Source organism: Photinus pyralis, unplaced genomic scaffold, assembly GCF_008802855.1.
Source record: "Photinus pyralis isolate 1611_PpyrPB1 unplaced genomic scaffold, Ppyr1.3 Ppyr1.4_LG4, whole genome shotgun sequence".
In the NCBI taxonomy this organism is placed as follows: domain Eukaryota; kingdom Metazoa; phylum Arthropoda; class Insecta; order Coleoptera; family Lampyridae; genus Photinus; species Photinus pyralis.
The window spans coordinates 9,558,318-9,571,641 of record NW_022170511.1 but is presented as its reverse complement, the minus strand read 5'-3'; the positions used below and the strand labels follow the sequence as shown (position 1 = coordinate 9,571,641).

Here is a 13,324-nt window from a genome sequence, read left to right as displayed (position 1 = left end):
GGGCTTGCCTGTATCTATCAGTCATGTTTATGTCCATTACTGAAACTGTCTAGTAGAGTCTTATACACAGTGGTAACATGCTGCAAACGCTTTTGCCCCCATGTGCCCAGATAATTAAAATAGCAGACATAATAATTATCGTCAAATTGATATTGTAAACATTACGAAATTTTCTATATATAATTTAGGAAGAAAGTTACTTAACTTCTGATAACACTAATTTCATCTTTATATGCGCCTATTGCGTTTTTGGAAATTGGACTATTATACATTAACAATGCATTTCCAGAATAAAATTGGGGAAGTGTATGCGTAATTTGGAATGAATATAAAGGACATACCTCATAAAATTCAATGAATTCATAAAAAGTCGAGCTTGACAATTGAAAGGAAAAATAGGTCATTATCCGTAACTGAGGACAGACGAGCGTAAGGAAAATGTAAACATGTAACGAAATGTTGAACTTAAAAGACGTCAGCGAACTACCTACGTTTTTCAATGACATTGAGCAGTAGAGAAGTGTAAACTTTAATTACCTACCTACATTTCGTGATGTAAATGCTAATAATTATGTTATAAATTTGCTACGGGATTTCATTTTTATTGCTTAAGTCAGTCAGACGCTGGGGCTTGGGGATTACTTCATCACGCAGCAGTCACTGAGGTAATGATTTTGAAAATGCAAAATTTTGAAAATCATGAATAAGTATGCGCTATGTGATAACAATTTCGCATAGGTACGTACTTTATCTAGGTAAATATAGAACACTAAATAAACACTACATCAGTGACACAATTTTGAGTTTCTAGTTGAATGATTTTTGGTAAGAACTAGAACGCGGTATCGAGAGTATTGCACAAACATTCAAATGGCAAAGAACGTGAAAATGAGGGTAATCCAGCGTTTTAATAACACTATTTTATACACACCATAAGATGAAAAGTAAAACTAGGGCTTTCGTGCACACAAATAACACAGACACACATACACTCCATATAAACCTTACTAATTCAATATTACATTACTGTGCATTATTGGTTAATGGCACACATTTTATTTAATTGGCGCATGCGTTACTTAAATTAAGTCGTTTAAAATATAAAGTAAATATCAGAATTCGTCAGTTACTTCAAATGCGTGTCCGCCTTTGCACCGAGCTAAAGGTTATCGAGTACATGTCAACTTTCTGCACGTGCGACCGATTCATTCGTAAACATTGCACTCACCTCACCATTGAGTTGGATGATTGGGCTGAGCAGTCTTTCAGATTGGATTGACCCTCTTGCGCTGCAAGGATATTCGCGGGAGGAATTTGGAATACATTTTGGAATGTGCAACACCCAAAATACTGGTCTCTGGGGAAGTGTTCTTCGTCTTCTAGGTTTATAAACAAAGTAGTCTCAAATTATCAAAATAAATATAAAAATATGCGTTTCAAAGATGTTCGACCTCGGCACCTATAGTTACTACCTATTTACTATCTAAACAAGAAAACTGCTACTCTCTACGTTTTCCACTCGTGTGCACGTTATCTAATTTCTAGAAGTGAGATAGGATAGGTAAAGGAACAGTTTCAGCGAAACTTATTTCTGAGGATTAGGAGAAAATGACTAGGTACATAGTCAGCAGATGGAGACTGTAAAAATGCATTAGGTCTGCTACTACGACTATCGTCGTTTATGTTGTATGCACACTAAATAAAAATGATACCTACACAACTTTTTTCCCATACCGTGTTTTTTTAAAATAAATTTGTCCGTCTATTACTCTGGCCTTCCTACACTTCTGATAATCTTCATGTTTTATTATCTCCGACCTGGACCTCTTATTCTGTCGTCTTCATTCTTTCTGTATAGGTACCAATTCTGCTATAGTCTTCCATTCTTCTTATCTATTCCAATTGGCATGTTAATTGGTTACGAATTTCGTTCAAGCAGAAAAGACAACGGTATGTCAGGATCATCATTACTCGGGAGCGCAAGGGGTTCAGTTCAGAGCACCCGGGCGCAGGACCTAAGGGGGCAAGTTCTTTTAATGGTACAACATATTATCAAAAACTAACATTGTAAGAAAAAATTTTCAACAATCAGACGCCATTTTGTCAGAGGCTACCCAATTAATCGAAATTAACAGATGCAGCACTAATTGGGCAATTGCTATTTTGGTTCAAAATTAATTGCTGAGGACTTTAGTGTGAAACTGAATTCATCCAACACGTCTACGAAAACACCTGTGTGCAGAGCAGCCAGTTTTCAGCAGCTAACTTGCCGAAGACGCCCGACGTCCAGTGGCTATAATTGTTAGCAGTATATATAGCTATTCATTTAGCAACAGTTAAAAGGTGTAATTCTCCCGTAACGTTATTTATATAATTTTCTACAGCCTAGAAAATTGGCATTCATTTAGCGACCGTCTGAAGGGATGAAATCCGCCCTTAACGTAGAAAAATATTGGTTTAAACCACACGCAAAAAAGGTTTCAAATTTTCATGCTTGTCAAAACGTTAGTATTCACATTTTGTACTACCCAAAAAATTGGGATTCGTTTAGCGACCGTCTGAGGGGGTGAAATCTGCCATTAACGTACAAAAAATCGTTTAACCCCCTCGCAAAAAATTTTTCAAATTTTCATGTCTGTCAAAACGTTAAGATTCATATTTTATAGGTACCATCCAAAAAATTGGCATTCATTTAGCGACCGTTTGAGGGGTAATCTGCGCGTAAAATTCGTTTAACACCCACACAAAAAAGGTTTCAAATTCTCTTGCTTTAATAATAATAATAATATATATTGACTGCATACTTGTAACAAAATTAGGTGGTAGGAAATATGAATCCAGGCAAGAGAATTTGGAACCTTTTTTGCGTGAGGTTAGAAGAATTTTTTTTAGGTTAGGGGCGGATTCCACCCTCGGACTGACGGACTGAATAGCCATATCCCTATAATATTATTTACATTTTGCATTAGATTTTGATAAGCATCTGTTTATTTAAAACATATGGCGTGCTATTTTTTGTGTAGGTACTAGTCTATTGTTTAGTTATAATGTGTGTTAGGCCTTTATTTTTATTAAGAATTTATTTATGCGTTCATGAGAGAAGAGATTATCTAGTGTTGCACTGCATGATTATGTTAATCGTCTATACCGTGGAAAAAGCGCCTAATGCAGTTTCGATTCTTCTCTGTATCTCTTCCTTTCTTATCTCGGGTCCGCTGCCGGATGGCGCGTAAGCATTACGAGAAGGGATGTCTCTAATTAACTTTTTTTGTTTAGTATATCTAATTGTCTATGTGTCTGTGAGATAATCTAGTTTGATACTGCTTGCAGTAGTACCTATAGCCAATGCGGGAACAGATCCATGTATGCGTACAACCTCTTCCACTCCAATACCATTCTCACACGGTGCATCCTGTTTCATAATGAAATGAAAATTGATTTAAAAATATCATTTAAATGGTTTAATTGTAGCCAAGATGGAAATGGGGATTTCGGAAACCTTAAAAGTTAAAAATCCGTATGGTATTGTAAGTTTCTTTACGCCATTTTGTAGAACTATAAAACTGACAATGTGAAAGTGTCTTTTATATCTTTATTTATATTAAAAATGTACAAATAATAATAACGAAATTAGGTATTTCGTGTGTATCATGGACACATGCTCAGTATAAGATATTTGATAATATTTTTATAAAATGTTTATTTCATGCTCAATTATTCTTTTAAATCGTTATTCGTTACATATGGTTACTATTTCAATTCAAATTGGCGTTTCATAGACAAGTAAACACATGTGATGTCCATATTCATCGCAAATTGCTTTCAATAGTTTATCTTTCGTTAATACTGTACCTATATACTGTCAATTTACTTTTTGCGCGATCGGTCATTTCTGACTATTTACCATGTGTGTTTCCATGACAGTACGTAGCATTTACCAGTTGCTATGATTACGACGACGCCCAAATTACTTACCGATCTAAAAACAGAACAGCAAAAATACTTACCGACGCCTTTTTAAAAATCAACAGTCTTACATTACATTTAATCTTTAATTATTGTTAGGTACATTAAACGTACAATTTGTGCTGTTGTTTCCTATAGAAAGACGCTCATAAAGTCATAAAGGAAATGCAAAGCTAGCAAACTACATCAGACACATGCACAATTTTATGAAATTATTAATTTCAATTTTGACAAATAAACTGGTTACCTAGTGATGTACACCATACCACTTCGATCATTTCGATTTATTCTGCTCGTTAATTTCTTAGTGCATATTTATATTGGTTGGATAATTTTAATTTCGATCGCGCAAAAAATGTTATAAGCACGTCGAACGTTAAGGGTTACCGTTCTCAGACAATAATTGGAGTCGTCGCTTCGCTCCTCCTCCAAACAATAATTGTCTTCGAACGGTAAAAATCCCTTACCGTTCTCCATACTTAATATACTATTATTGGTTTCTTTCCATTGATTATACACGTTAGTGTGTACAATAAATGCTTCTTTCTTTGAACAGAATGAGTATAGGCAACTCACCGTACACTACAATCACTTCATGAATCATGATTCACATTGCCCCTGTACTCCATTAATAGGGATTTTAATTGTTCTTTTTACAACATTGGTATTGCCAGAACTGGAATTTTGGTCTGGGGATTTCAAATGACATGACATCTCTTTGAGGTTGTGAGATGCGAATGCACTAAACAATTTAAAAATTTCTCAATCTTGTGCAGCGTTAATTAGAATTCATTTCGAAAATGGATTGCGAAGAAGCTGAACTAAAATCTGACTTTTTTCTACGAGAAATTCCCAATGTAAAAATTAGGTAACTACAACAAAACAAAACTAACCTTTTATAATTCCTGTAAAATCGTAGCCAAGAGCGTAAGAAAGAGGTACCAAAGAGTAACGTTAAAGAAGAAATAAAAGTATTACACTTAAGTGACAATTCTCAACAGATGATAATGGAAACATTGAGGTTTATTCACGGCCCTGTAAGTATGAAGCTGCGCTCGAACTCGCTTTCCTTACGTGTTTGTAGGACTACTCTTTGGATGATATTTCAAAGTACAAAGACGAAGACTTGAAATTCACCAATAAGTTTTTGCAACATAATAATTTGGTTGTCAAGGGCGGATTCTATAATACAAATAATGACTCGGACAGCGAACACGAGAAATTAAGAATGTTCGCCCTGTTGAAATTGGAAAGGTTTGTACCTCTTAAATTTGAACTGAAGCGTGGAAAGGTTATGCAAGTTACTTTTTATTATTTACAGTCTGACAGAATACAGACGTAATTCATTTGTGTGAGAGAGCAGGTCTTTTAAGGGAATTTATAGCTCTTCTAGAATTTACTGTGATATTTTTGCAATCCTGTAGGTAATTTCAATTAGCAAAATGAGGGGAGTTTGAACATGCTCATATCGGCAAATGTTTCGTTTGGGAAAGAGTATTCTTATGAAGGTGGATTGTTTAGTTAGACAATACGGTAGACATTTTTAAAAAGCTTGAATAATGTGAAGACTACAGAATGACTTAATTGCCTGGCGTTATTGCCTAGGTATTCACATTTCAATTTTGGGAATTTTTTTCAAATACATTATGTACTGAAGATAGGCAACACACAATGCAATTAGCATAAACTTTTTTCAGCTGATGGAGACTTTTGAGGTGGAGGTTCCTGTTTATTAGTGTATTTCAATGTTTGTGCACACTTTATCCGTCCATATGTCTGTCTATATCATCAGGTATTTTCTTCAACTGCAACTGCACATGTACGCTAAAAGAAAACATGTCACACTGTAACTACTTCTATAACCGTTTATAGCAACCCCTGAGGGTGGAGAAAGAGGAAAAAAACTACTTCAGTTTTCAAGATATTTTTTTTTTCGTTTTTAGGAGGCAAAGTCCTCTTTAGGCCTTCATACAGTTTAAAACAACTCCTCAAGTGATTTGTTATATTGCCTGAAAAGGAATAGGTCAGCGTGCTCCATTCTTCTGACACTCCTAACTACAGGGAAGCCAGAGGCAGATTGCACAGTCTTTTTGGAGCCTCTTCAGTTAAAGAACAGATATGTAAGGATGGAAGGTTAAGGATGGGAATGGAAACAAGATATTGGTCAGAAGGTAACCTTCCTTTATGATGTCATGCTGTCCACACCAAAGGGGAGTGTAGACAGAGTAGAGGTAGACCATTCAAAATATTTAAAAGTTGCTTAAAAAAAGATTTTAAAAACTAAAAATTCAAAACTAAAAAAATTCAATATTGATTAAAAACCATTAAAAAAAATTCAAAAATCTTTTTGACATTTTTTTAAATTCTTTGAACCTATTTTTAATTTTTTTAAATCTGTTTTAGTCTTCCCATCCTTTTTGAATCATTTTAATCTTTTTTTAACTTCATCCTGTGTGTTATATTTTGTAATAGAGAAATGAACATACAAAATGGTAAATTTCAGAATTAAATTGACAGAACCCTCATATTTTAAAAAAAATTGAACATTGGTACAAAAAGATTCAAAAAGATTTTAAAAGAATTAAAAAATTTAAAGTAAAAATTCAATATTGATTCAAAAGATTAAAAAAAATTTCAATTTTTTTAAAATTATTTGAACCTTTATTTAATTTTTTTAAATCTCTAATATTTTTGGATCCTTTTGAATCTTTTTTAATTATTCTGTGTTTTATATTTAGATTAAAATATACAGGGTGTCCCATTTAAATTTAAAAAATGAGGTTTGGTCCGATAACTTTTCATTCGTCAGCAAGCATTATAAAGAAACTTGGGACATTTTTCTATATCTTTCAATTAAGAAAAAAGATACTACATCTAAGACTGTGATTGATCTCGAATTTCAACTGTAGGCTTGCATTTTTCGCCCGTCCCAGGGGTGGGATCTTGCTAACAAAACTCGTAGGTGTTCGATCACGTGCCATTTTTCAATTTCAAATTTAAACAGGATCTCATTAGCTTTTGGAGGAAATATCCCTTCAGATGACCATTTTTAAACGTTGCTGAGACGATTTTAGTTCTACTCTAGTGTGAAGTTGGATGGAACCTAGGAACTAAGTAAGTACACTATATAACCCATTACTTAAATCCATACTGTATGCATGTATGGTTTTCCCTGAGGGTTTTTCCCTGAGGGTTTTTCCCCTCAGTTTGTCAAAGTATTGAAGCACTTTAAAGTGTTATTATTATTACCTTAGGTAGGTATGTAAATTCCAAGTAAGAATTGTAAATTCTCAGAAGGGTCTGTAAATTGCTAGGTAGAACTGTAAATTTCCATAGAGATCTATAAATTCGTAGATAGATCTATAAATTCCTAGATGGATCTGCAAAAAAAGTAACTTGCATAAATCATACAATAAATTTAGGTGAAGCTTTCTTAAAAATTATTTTCCAGCTATGGCTTTCACAAAAGTCACTGTGCAGAAGCATTAGATTACACCTCCGGTGATTTAGAGTCTGCTTTATATTTACTGTACACTAAGTACATGAGCATCTCACAACCACACACCAGTAAATTCTCAGAATCTGAACTCATCGAACAACGACGTGACGAAAAGAGCGTCTTAGAATCGATATATGAGTCTGCATTTACTGAAAAAATTGTAAATGCAGTATGGACTATTAAATTAAATCTAAACTATTTGGTAACAAAGTTTCACCCTAAAAGGCATTTAAATCAATCGCATTCCGGCAGTCAAAGGCGAAAAGATTTGTGTAGAAATTTCGCAAGTGGGCATTGTAAATTTGGTACTAAATGTAAGTACTTCCATAAAGTACAAGAAGAACCACGAAACCCGCACTTAGACGATTATACTTTTGAATTAGAAATACGTTTCGGCACGGAGTCGAGGTACCCGTATGAGCCTCCTTTGTTATTTCTAAAGACAAATTTCTTATTACCCGAGCTGATGAATTTACACATTTGCAAGAGGCTCGCAGAGGAAGCTCACGATTTAGCTCAAAACGGTATACCCAGTATTTACTCCATTGTTGAATTATTGAAGAACGAAGATGTCATGACAGAATACATCAACACTAGTAAAATTTCGTTTTTGTTACCTGCCGAGAAATTATTTCCTACTTCTGATATCAAAGAACGGGTAGTTACAGATAAATATTACAAGAAAGGTAGCACAAACAGTGATAACAAAAAGCAGTCCAGCCATGCGGAAATTCTATCCGAAGACACGAAAATATTTAATCGATTTTTGACAAAAATGAATGATAGCTCCTATCAACGCATGGCGGAGGTGCGAAAGAAGTTACCCGCGTGGAATTTGCGCAAAGAAATCGTAAATACTGTACAATCTTCACCCGTGACTGTTATTAGTGGCGAGACTGGTTGTGGTAAAAGTACTCAAGTTCCTCAGTTCTTATTAGATGATTGGTTGGATAATTATAAGTCCAATAAAACTCACATTGAAATCATATGTACTCAACCTCGTCGCATTTCGGCAATAGGAGTTGCTGAAAGAGTGGCAGATGAGAGAGCAGAACGGATTGGTAACACTGTCGGGTACCAGATTAGATTGGAGAGTAAGATCTCGTCGAGTACACGACTTACGTTTTGCACTACAGGTGTTCTGCTAAGGCGATTAGAAAGTGATCCTGAGTTATCTACTGTTTCGCATATTATTGTGGATGAAGTGCATGAAAGAAGTGAAGACAGGTGGGTACTTATTACTAGGAGTACATTCATACTAATTGAGCTATTATCAAACTGTTCTTTTAAGAACAAGGAAACTCTGATCTAAACTGTAAAAACGTAATTGGAAGTGAGTAATTCTGGTGCTAGTTGCAATTTTACTTAAATGGTATTTTGCTCTTGGTTATCAAATTCTTTGGGATTAGGTGGTCGTGGAAATTATAATTTCCTCTTCACAATTTGGGAATTATTCTTGTTCTTTCATTTCTTCAGCGCACAGGTCTCATCTACTGATGATGTGCTTGCACCACTAACGTACTTTTAGAGGATATTCATGCAGGTACTGGTACTTCTTAGAATTTTGTAATACAGGAGAACTCCAATCGTCCGTGCTCCACGGGACCAGACGAAGCACATATTTCTTGCATATGAACATATTCTATACATACGTTGCTGTGTGCAATGGTCTAGGTACTGGGTCGCTCAATGGATTCGAATAATCACACAATTGATTGACAGTGACAAAAATGTATTCTAAAACACATGAAATGAAAAATTAAAAGCTTTCAAAGCTTCTTGGACAAATTACCCCACACGCAGGCGTTACACAACTAAAACAAGAAAATATGAAAATCGCAATTTTTTTTCTTTTTTAATAATCCTCACAATCTCGTTGTACAAAGGTTTGTGTTAAGGCGCACTTAACTCTACACACAACCGCTGACAGCTGCTAAACTTAATAAACGAAAATTAGTAAAATCCAAAATAACATAAATTATAATGGTATCTAATTTATGAACACGGTAATAATACTTTACAAAAAAAAGCGGTAGTATTCGGTGGTCAGTACGGATTTCCCCAGGCGACACCAGAAGATTTACAATCGAAGTTCAGGGATCGGCGTGCGGTTACGTCCAGGGAAACAACTAAAATAAATTTTCTAGCGGGCCGGTGCACTCGGGTGTTAACGTCCAAAAATTCAATCTGTAATTAATTTCCAGGACCCGGGCGTCTTAAAAATCTGCGACATATTGCAAAATCTATGATCTATATTTTATTTATCAAGTGCGCTTTTGACTATAGGTACAATGAATCAGACGAGGTTTTCTGCAACACAATTAATTTACGGTTAATTATACTCAACTAAATGGCCGGGCTGAAATTTGGTAGTTAAATATACCCATGTTACATGAAATTTGGAAAAAGAGCGATATTGAAATAAACTGCACGTTCTTGCTCGTTTTCGCTTAACATTGGGAAATTAAACTTGGTTGCCAATGAATGAAGTTAACTGAAATCATAAAATATCCCCATGCCGAGGGCGGTCGGATGCTACAAAAATAATTTACATATCTCTACAGGGACAAGTAGAAACTTCCCAATTATATTCGGCAGCTGGTTTTCCTTATCAGCGATTAAAACGACTCTAAAAATTGAAACATTACTTTTATCTTCTATTTCTCATTCCTATAAAAGAAATAAATAAATCTGGAAGCTTCAGTTTCTTACTAACGAAGCGCCAAATATACAGTGTGTCCCAGATCGCGTGGGATTCCATGGGTAACTTTGTTATTATAAAAGATAGAGAATTGGTTAAATGGGCAATGTTTTGCAGTTTTGGATGCTTATTTAAAATTTCCTTATGGAAATTCAAAATGTCGCATAGGTTCGACGTAAATTCATAAAAACTAAAATTGGTCATTTCCTTGAATGTCTTATATCATCGAAAGTATAAGAGATATAAAAAAAGTTTTATATAAAAGTGACTGTCTTTGATACGCTTAATTTAGAATTGATGTAAAAAAAATTCAAGATGGCTACTTTTGAGGAACATTTACCAACTTTCTAAAGTTAAATAGCCGCTATATGAGATTTTTAGATTACTTAATAGATTTTTTAATTCTCTTTTCAACGAGCCATCATAACATAAGATTGAAAATAAGATACCAGTTATATCAACGGTTTTTGTATTTTAATCCAGTAGGCTGTGATGAATTAAAAAAAAACAAAACAAAATCTATTCGAGCCAACAAAACAATGAAAATAATTACATCAGATGTTTAAAAAATCAGGGGCGCACTCATGAGAGGGGGGTTTGGGCATTACAACTCCCTCCAAAATTGTATATAAGTAGGCCTAGAAAAATTTTGATTTTTATAACATCACTTATTGACTATCTTATTATCCATACTTACATACCTACAAATGGTGGTATAACAACAAACTATCCCCTCGAAAAAATGTCATGCCATTATCCAGTTAAACACATTTCAAGACACTTTGCTTTATCTTACCATTGATGCATTGTCCCAGGTCACATTTTATAGGTCAGTAGGTGGTTTATCCGCAAGAATATCGAAACTAACAGTTTTACCAGTCCGAGTATATGGACAGATGAATCTTTTTCTAACTGCGGAGTGTTCAAATCGACATAATGAACTCGTCACAGGAAAACCTACATGATGTAGTTTCACGCCGAAATCAAGTAATATTTTTTTAAATTAATGTATTTTATGGCATAATGGGAAGTCATGTAATTAGACCGGTAATCTTCGTTGGATCTTTAACTGCTCACCATGATTTACAAATTCTCCAATAAACTTCCTTAAAGGATTTTTCTCGACAACGTATGTTTCGAAGAAAGGATTGGATTATGCTACCTACCAACAAGCTGGCTGCTCAGGTCACAATTCACGAATTATGTACAGTACATTAAATTATAAAAGTTATTACTTAATTAAAAAGTAAAAGTAAAGTGGAAGTAGCTACCACTACAATAATAATAATAATCATCAATGGCAACACGTTGCCTAAACTAAACTGTCTTGAAGTGTGTTTCACTAATAATGGCCAGTATTTTAAACATCTGTTGTAATTATTTTCATTGTTTTGTTGCCTCGAATAGATTTTGTTTTGTTTTTTTTTTATTCGTCACAGACTACTTGATTAAAATACAAAAACCGTTAATATAATATGGGTATCTTATTTTCAATCTTATGTTATGATGGCTCGTTGAAAAGAGAATTAAAAAATCTATCAAGTAATCTAAAAATCCAATATGGCGCCCATTTAACTTTAGGAAGTTGATAAATGTTCCTCAAAAGTGGCCTTCTTAAATTTTTTTTTGACATCAATTCTAAATTAAGCGTATCAAAAACAGTCACTTTTATATAAAACTTTTTTTTATATCTCTTATACTTTCGATGATATAAGACATTCAAGGAAATGACTAATTTTAGTTTTTTTGAATTTACGTCGAACCTATGCGACATTTTGAATTTCCATAAGGGAATTTTAAATAAGCATCCAAAACTGCAAAACATTGCCCATTTAACCAATTCTCTATCTTTAATAATAACAAAGGTACCCATGCAATCCCACGCGATCTGGGACACCCTGTATACTGGGTGGTCATTAAAGCTGGTGGTTTCCATAAGGGCGTTCATGAAAACGTGTTTAATTCCTGATACGAAAACGGGTGCTTTGCTACAGACTTACTTCGAAAACTTCAACACATTTGGACACTTAATTTGTGAAGAGTTTCTGAAACAATATTAATTAATTAGACACCACACAAACATATCCGTTAAGCTGGTCTTGCCTCACGCCTTTCCCTTGAATGCGAATCGTGCACTCGTCCCATTTACCCGTGAAACCGTAACATCGAATGGAGCGTCTGATTTCGTTTAAATTTAAATTAAGAAATGTCATATATCAACAATTTGAGTCAGCTAGCACAGAGAGCATTTTTGACTCTCAAAAATGACTTTCACTAACTGTCGGCTGTTCGGGCGCCTTTTAAACTTTTTATAAATTGATTAAAATCTCGCCAAAGTAATATTGTAGACCTTTCAGGTTTTCAGAATTACATTCGTACTATCGTGCTATTCCTGCATCGCTTAGTATGAAAGCTGAAAGACACTCCTGAAATTGATAACGAATTTCCCTTAAATGGTTCCTTTTATAAATCGATCGAGATCTCTCTAACCTTCGGCGTTTCAGCATTAGATATGTACAATTGAGTTAGTCTTGTATCGCTTGGCCTGAAACCTACTGATCTGCCACATCAAAAATGCGATGGCGCATCAGAGACTTTTTTTAACTTGTTTATTTACCAATCAATATTTATGCAAATTTAACCCATTTGTAGACCGAATAGGATATCTGAAATAGTGTTTCAATCTTCTGTGTTTGCGATATTTTTTCGTATCTAACTTTTTTAGAGGGGTCCGCTTTGGTTACACGTATACTGATGTTGACGTTTCCTTGCGTTTACTACCTGTTTCACCCCTCTTTTCGCTTCTATTGCGCTTCTTTCTCGTTTCCTCTCTCTATTCGCATTTCCTTTATACTCGATCTCGGCGCAGGCGCCCTTTACGCGTTCTTCCCACTTGATTCGCGCCATTTTTCATCTACACCATCTTTACATTTACCTCTTGTCTGCTTCTCACTCCCCATTCACGTCCCCATTCGTCGACTATTTCGCGCTATTTTCTCACCTTATTTTGCTGTTTTTTGCTTTGCTCACGCCTTCTTCGTTTACGCAACTTTTGTGAAGTCTTCAATGAAGATTAGGATATTCTGACCCAACTGTTGCGCAAATGGTTGGACCAGCTGGGCGAAGACCTGACTTGATCAGCTTTCTCAGTTGACCCT

At 34.8% G+C, this 13,324-nt stretch overlaps 2 protein-coding genes across 2 annotated transcripts in view; one reads left to right on the top strand and one right to left on the bottom strand.

Moving 5' to 3' along the window:
• The window catches only part of LOC116169581, an 81,294-nt gene extending 80,229 nt beyond the window's left edge, over positions 1 to 1,065 (bottom strand). Inside the window, exon 1 of the mRNA XM_031485706.1 lies at positions 932 to 1,065. The gene's annotated coding sequence lies outside the window, so the exon portion shown is untranslated. The remainder of the gene's footprint in view (positions 1 to 931) is intronic.
• Positions 1,066 to 4,654: 3,589 nt separating this feature from the next.
• LOC116168759 (putative ATP-dependent RNA helicase DHX57) lies at positions 4,655 to 8,792 on the top strand. The gene is made up of 4 exons (XM_031484740.1): positions 4,655 to 4,834; positions 4,886 to 5,003; positions 5,051 to 5,220; positions 7,418 to 8,792. The coding sequence occupies exons 1-4, from the start codon at positions 4,767 to 4,769 to the stop codon at positions 8,775 to 8,777; spliced, it is 1,716 nt and encodes a 571-aa protein (XP_031340600.1). The 5' UTR covers positions 4,655 to 4,766; the 3' UTR covers positions 8,778 to 8,792.
• Positions 8,793 to 13,324: the final 4,532 nt, after the last annotated feature.

Bases quoted from the DNA above. Each gene is read 5' to 3' on its own strand.
- LOC116168759 (XM_031484740.1), top strand. From the start codon at position 4,767: ATGGATTGCGAAGAAGCTGAACTAAAATCTGACTTTTTTCTACGAGAA. The intron at 4,835-4,885 runs GTAACTACAACA...GTAAAATCGTAG, and splicing joins ATTCCCAATGTAAAAATTAG to CCAAGAGCGTAAGAAAGAGG. The intron at 5,221-7,417 runs GTTTGTACCTCT...ATTATTTTCCAG, and splicing joins GCCCTGTTGAAATTGGAAAG to CTATGGCTTTCACAAAAGTC.